This window comes from Acinonyx jubatus, chromosome F2 (assembly GCF_027475565.1).
Source record: "Acinonyx jubatus isolate Ajub_Pintada_27869175 chromosome F2, VMU_Ajub_asm_v1.0, whole genome shotgun sequence".
NCBI lineage: Eukaryota > Metazoa > Chordata > Mammalia > Carnivora > Felidae > Acinonyx > Acinonyx jubatus.
The window spans coordinates 22,258,687-22,265,849 of NC_069394.1; the positions used below are offsets into that span (position 1 = coordinate 22,258,687).

At 38.0% G+C, this 7,163-nt stretch overlaps 1 protein-coding gene across 2 annotated transcripts in view; it reads left to right on the top strand.

The window, feature by feature from the left end:
* RAD21 (RAD21 cohesin complex component) overlaps nt 1-1,994 on the top strand; it is a 29,732-nt gene extending 27,738 nt beyond the window's left edge. For both annotated transcript variants that reach the window (XM_015072859.3, XM_027064007.2), the window contains one exon: nt 268-1,994. In XM_015072859.3, the coding sequence (XP_014928345.1) occupies nt 268-459 (192 nt within the window). In that variant the 3' untranslated portion in view covers nt 460-1,994. The remainder of the gene's footprint in view (nt 1-267) is intronic.
* Nucleotides 1,995-7,163: the final 5,169 nt, after the last annotated feature.

A 7,163-nucleotide genomic window follows, 5' to 3' on the forward strand; every position in this document is an offset into this window, starting at 1 on the left:
CTAGTGTCCAAAATTAGCATCTTTTTAAAATTAGCACTTTACTGGGGCTGTCGGTTCAGTGTCCAACTTCAGCTCAAGTCATAATCTCACAGCTCATAAGTTCCGAGCCCCACATCAGGCTGTGCTGACAGCTCAGGGCCTGGAGCCTGCTTCCAATTCTGTGTCTCCCTGTCTCTCTCTGCCCCTCCCCTGCTCTGGCTCTCAAACATTAAAAAAAAAAGCACTTTCCTGTGAGATTACTTTAATTCTTCCTTTGTTTTATTTCAGCGAGCTCTTGCTAAAACTGGAGCTGAATCTATCAGTTTGCTTGAGTTATGTCGAAACACAAACAGAAAGCAAGCTGCAGCAAAATTCTACAGTTTTTTGGTTCTTAAAAAGCAACAAGCTATCGAGCTGACACAGGAAGAACCATACAGTGACATCATTGCAACACCTGGACCAAGGTTCCACATTATTTGAGCAGCTAGAAGCATTATAGCTAGTGTTCATTTCACTAGTGTATACAAATTGCCCCCATGTGTAGGGCACACAAAACCCTTTGAGAAAATTTAGATTTTTGTCTGTACAAAGTCTCTGCCTTTTTCTTCATTTTCCAGTATTTTAAATTTATCAGTTTCATCTTTAAGGGAAACTGCTTATATGGATGTGTTTGTGTTCTGATGGAGAAACAAGCACACCCGAGGACCCAGAAGATCATTTTAACAGTTCAGAACAGTTGTGTGCAATATTGGCGCATGTGATGATGAGTAGCAGTTGAAAGTCGGGATTTTTATCTTAGTTCTCCATTATTGCAGTGGAAAGGAAAACATGTCAGGAAAAAAACGCTGGACAGTTTAAGAACTATGGTGTGAGTCTTTGACAGAAAGAAGTTGTCTTTTCCCACTAGTAACACTGGCAATCTTAACACCTATTTTTAGAGATGGTGCCCAAAACAAATTGTCCTCTTGAGATACATTTTAAAGTGTAATTCCGTAATGACCAAGAGGGCACGTGAAATTGTGCTATATATAAGTAAAACCCTTCAGCTACAAAATGATAGAACTTGGTTTAAAGTGTTCTATTTTGTAAGTCATTCCATTTGAAACTTTTTAATGAACCTGACTATCCTGAAATCTGTTGTTTTAGTGAGGCTCTCAAATGAGCCAAAGTAGACTTTTTAGAGTAGAATAAATATAAAAACATTTTATAACTTTCCAGAAGCTATAAATCAAAGTTTTAAAAAGATGTTTGGATATATTTGAGTATTCAGATCATGAAAATAGAAATTGCTATGCCAACTAAAAGGACAGACTGATGGGAAATTATACACCTGGTTGACTTAGCCCTTAAGCAGACAATGCTGTTAATAACTAATGGCTTCTCTGATATTTATTACAAGTTTTAGTACTGATCTTTTCCCAATGCTGCACACTCCTATGTTTGGAACTTTATTTTTAATGCCTTTGCAACAGAAATCCCATATCCGGTTTCCTGTAATTTAAGAAAAACATCCAAATAAAGGCTTTATTATTAACAGACCAGATAGCACCAGAAATTATGTGACTATTATGATTCTCAAAATATGTCTTAACTTTTTAGGGCAAAATTACACTGAAAGTTCTAGCTTAAATGTTGGCACTTTTGTGGGAAAAAAAATCACTTTTCAAACTCAGACTTCAGTGTATACCCAATAATTTTAAATTATGTGAAATGTTTTAAATTAGTGAACTCGTAATTACTGTTTTGATGATTCAGTTTCTTGAGAATGGTAATTGTATAAAATTGCTATTGCAGCTTTATTTTCAATATGTGCCTGTAAACCATGGATTTTTCTCCCTTTGTAAAAAGTCATTGTAGATAATTGAATGTTTGATTATAGAAAGGTCATTAGTTTCTTGTTAACACATTTTGTTAGTCTGGTTTTGTTGCCTATCGGGTTTAATATTGTTCTTGAAAATAGTTGATGCTATGTTATGTATAACTTTTCTAATAAAAGTTGTGTTATAAGCTGTAAATTTTGGAGTATTGTTTTGTTGATCGTGTTCCCGAGGAAAATGTTAATTATGCCTCATCTTTTGTTTGCCTTCTATAGAATAATTGTTCATACAGATAGTGAATTTTTCAAGAAGTCTTGGGTTAAAAAAATGAAAGATTAGTGTCCTTGTCAACAGAAGGGCCATATGATCTGAAACTTGGGTAGATATACAGTAATGCTATATATTAGCATGTAATGAAATTAAAATGAAAGTAACCAATGGCTAGTGCTGAGGAATCTTTGGGGCACAGATATATCCCTGTAACTGCTAAGTACCTGCAAATTATGACGTGCCTATTGGTATATGCCCTTGCAGCCCTAAACAAAGCCGATGAACTGGAGGCTTCCTGAGCCCATCTGAGAAGGCTACTGAAAGCCAGGGCATTCAGTAATTTGACATGTCCCTACCTGTGCACATTCAGCCTTACCCTGTTCCCAACTGTGAGCTTTAAGAAACTCAGATGGTTTAAGCCTTGCTAAATCTTAAGCATTAGTTTACTGCTGTTTGTAATAGGAAAACCAGTGTTTACTAAGCACCTATTGTACTCAAACCCAAACATTCTTCAATTTGAGGCTCACCACCTGTGGTAAAACAGACTAGGGGAAGATTATAACCTAATGTGAACGTGATGGAGTCTAGAATACAGCATGCCAAAATATCTGGGAATGGTCCAGAAAATAAAAATCTTTTGGCCAACATTTAAAAGATGGAAAATAACTTAGATTTAGGGTCCAAGATGGCAACGTAGAAAGATCAACTCACCTCCTCCAGGAACACACCAAATCTATGCCTATTTCTAGACCGTTGTTCCTGAAGAAGAGGGCTGGACGACACCTTCACAAGAGAGACCACATAGAGAAGCAAGAGGCAGACAGGACAAGGGAATCAGATGCTATGAATGGTGATGGGAGGGATAGTACTGAGGGACTGACTGCAGATTCATCTGCCCTGGGGCAAGAAAAGGAGCCGTGGTGTAAAAGAGCAACCAGTATATAAAAGATCCAGCCCTAGAACCCTGCCAGATGGTGGGAGAACTGCTGGAACTCTCTGGGTACGAGGGGTTTACACTCCCACTCTGCCTTGATGAGGGGCACAGTCCCTGCACCATAGCCAGCCAGTTCCCTCAATGACCCCTGGGACATTTCTTATAAGGAAATGTCCGCACACCTCTCCTGGATATCCTGGGGCACAGAAAAAATAAAGTTTGAAAGACCAGAAAATAAAGGAGGCAGCCCCACAACTCCACTGAACAGCAAGGAAGCTGCTGGAACTCTCCCAAGTCAGAAAGGCTGTCAAAGCACCATGGTTTACGTTCCCCCCTACACTTTGGTCAGAGGGGAAGGCCTGGGTGCCCTAGCCAGCTTACCACTTCGATGAGCCCCAGGCCCTTAACCTAGAGTAGTCCCAAGAACTAAATGAAACATAAGCAATATGCCTGATAAAGAGTTAAGTGATCATAAAAATGCTTTCTGGACTGGAGAAAAGAGTGGAAGAACTCAAGAGTTGCAACAAAGAGGTAGAAAATACGAAAAAGCCAACTAGATTTGAATACAGTAACAGTGAAAAGTACACTAGAGGGAATCAACAGATTAGCAGATGCAGAACAGATTAGCAATCTAGAAAATGGGGTAAAGGAAGTCAGCACCCAAGCTGAACAGCATAAAGAGTTTTTAAAAATAAAGATATGTTAAGTGATTTCTTGGACATCAACAGAACATTCACATTATAGAAATCCCAGAAGGAGAAGAGAGAGAAAAAGGAGGAAAACTAACTTAAATATACAGCTGAAAATTTCACTAACCTAGGAAACAGATATCTAGTTCAGGAAGCAGAGAGTTCCAAACAAGATGAACCCAAGGAGATCCACACCACAACATGTAATAATTAAAATGTTAATGGTTAAAGATAAAGAGAATTCTTTAAACAGTAAGAGAGAAGCAAAAGATTGTATGCAAGAGAAACCCCATAAAACAGCTAAATTTTCAGCAGAAAATTTTCATGCCGAAAGGGAGTGGAATGATATATTCAAAGTGCTGGGAGGAAAAAACCTACAACCAAGAATGTTTGACCTAGCAAGATTCAGAATTGAAAGACAAAGACTTTCCCAGGTAAATAAAAGTTAAAAGCACATCACCACTAAATTGGCCTTGTAACAAATGTTAAAGGGACTTCTCTAAGAGGAAAAGTCCATAATTAGACATAATAAAAATATGAATAAAAAAGATATAAAAACATGACATACACATAAAAATGTGGAGAAGTGAGTAAAAAATTATTTTAGAATATGTTTGAAGCAAAATGACAATAACTTCATAGAGATTGCTACGTACTTAAGATGTTATTTATGAAACTCTTGGTAACCACAAACCCAAAACCAATAACAGATGCACAAAAAAATAAAGCCAAACATAACGCTACAGAAAGTCATTTTTAAAAAAAGGCAAGAGAAGAGACAACTACAAAAACAACCTGAAAACAATTAACAAAATGCCAATAAGTACATACCTAATAATGATTACTTTAAATGTAAGTAGTCTAAGTGCTCCATTCTAAAGACACAGAGTGGAATGGCTTAAAAACACAGGACCCATCTATGTGCTACCTACAGAAAGACCCACTTCGGACCCAAAGACATACAGACTGAATGTGAAGGTATGAAAAGATATTTCATACAGGTGAAAGCAAAAAAAAAAAAAAAAAAAGCCAGGGTAGCAGGTCAGCAATACTTATATCAGGCAAAATACACGTTAAGACAAAGATTGTAACAAGAGACTAAAGCCATTACATAATGATAAAGGAGCCAATCCAATAAGAGAATGTAACAAAAAATATCCACCCAACATTGGAACACCTAAATACATAAAGCAAATATTAACAGACATACAGAGAAATTACCAGTAACAACACGAGTAGGGGACTTTGATACCCCACATGTCCATGGACAGATTTTTCAGTCAGAAAATAAGGAAACTGTCTTTGAGTGACACATTAGACCAGACGGATCTAACATATATATAGAATATTCCATCCCAAAACAGAATATACAATTTTTTCTGTTGCATACGGAACATTCTCCTGGATAGATCATGTTAAGCCACAAAACAAGTCTCAACAAATTTATATGTGATCCAGACTAACGCCCTGTTGGACAAATCTAACATGAGGACCTTTCTGTGACCAAAAATATTCTCAAGTACAGCTCCTCCTACCCTGATTCTTCTCTTTTGCTTTACCACACCCTTAAGTACACACTCAGGGCATAATGTTCTTGATCTATCATTTTGGAGATAGGACTTACTAAATCCCACAGTATCCACCAGAAATTATTAGGATGGACAAATGACTTCAGTAAAGCTGCAGGAAACAATTAATATAGAGAAATCTGTTGCATTTCTATACAGTAATACTGATGTAACAGAAAGAGAAATTAAGAAAACAATCCCATTTACAGTTGCATCAAGAAGAATGAAACACACAGGAATAGATTCAACTATGGAGGAGAAAGACCTATATTCTGAAAACTGTAGAACACTGATGAGAGAAATTGAGAATGACACAAATGGGAAGATATTCTGTGATAATGGATTGGAAGAATACTGTTACAATGGATTAGAAAAATAATATCATTACAATGTCTATATTACCCAAGCAATCTACAGATTCAATGCAATCCCTATCAAAATACCAACAGTATTTTTCACAGAACTAAAACAATCTTCAAAGTTATATGGAAGCACGAAACACCTAAATAGCCAAAGCAATCTTGAGAAAGAAGAACAAAACTAGAGATATCATAATTCCAGATTCTGAGATATATAACAAAGCTGTAGTAATCAAGATAGTATGGTACTGGCACAAAAATACAGACACATATATCTACAGAACAGAATAGCAAGCCCAGAAATAAACCCACCATTTTATGATCAATTAGTCTACGGCAAAAGAGGCAAGAATATACAATGGGAAAAAGATAGTCTCTTCAATAAATGGTGATGGGAAAACTGGACAGCTATATGAAATAAATTCAAACTGGACCGATTTTTTGCATCATACACAAAAATAAACTCAAAATGGATAAAGTCCTAAATGTAAAATCTGAAACTATAAAACTAGAAAAAAACATAGGTGGTAATCTCTTTGACATCAGCTTTAGCAACATTTTTCTAGATATGTCTCCTTAGGCAAGGGAAAACAAAATTAAAAATAAACCATTGGACTCCACCAAACTAAAAAGACTTTGCATAGCAAAGGAAACCATCAACAAAACAAAAAGGCAACCTGCTGAATGGGAGAAGATATTTCCAAATGACATATCCAAAAAAGGGTTAACATCTAAAATACATAAAGAATGAGAGGAGGGGCCAAGATGGTAGAACAGCATGGAAGGTTTTTTTTGCATCTCTAGTCCCTGAAATGCAGCCATATCAACACTAAACCATCTTGCACACTGAGAAAACTGATTTGAGGATTAACACAACAATCTGTACAACCTGAACCACAGAACTCATCAGGTATGTGGTGCAGAGAGATGAATGGGGGAGAGAGAAACCATGGAGGACAGGGAGCTGTTTTTGCTTGTCGAGAGAGGACAGACACTGGGGGAGAGTATGGGAAAAGCACCCTCCACCCCGAAAGCAGCTGGAGAAAAGTGGAAGAGTGGCAACAGTTACAGGGATTGAACTAAAATGGGAGAAAGGAGAGGGTTTAAATGCCATTAAGATTCTATAAACCAGGGAAGTGCAGAGTCTGAAACTCCACAGCTGGACACCTGGCAGTGCCCTGGTGGGAAGGGCAAAACTCCAGGTATGGAGAGGGAGGTCCAAGGAGTCCTAGGACCACAATGAGAGTGGCAGTTCCCCTTCTGGGAAGACATTTGGTAGAGGCTATGTGTGGCCTCCCCTCAAACAAAGGTCCCAGTGGACCCCAGAGACAACCACATTTGCTGGTATTGGAACAAGGATGTTAAGGGGGAAGGCTGGTGCCAGATGTGTGTTGAGATTTACTATAATCCCTGAAGTGCTGCTGCTACATGATCATGCAAACTTTTTCTGGAGTGGCTGGCATCCAGCCGCAGTCTCTGGGCATGGATTGCCAGCAGCATGGCCTGGGGAATGTTGCTGGGGGCAGGCGAGCACCTGGTCATTGCTC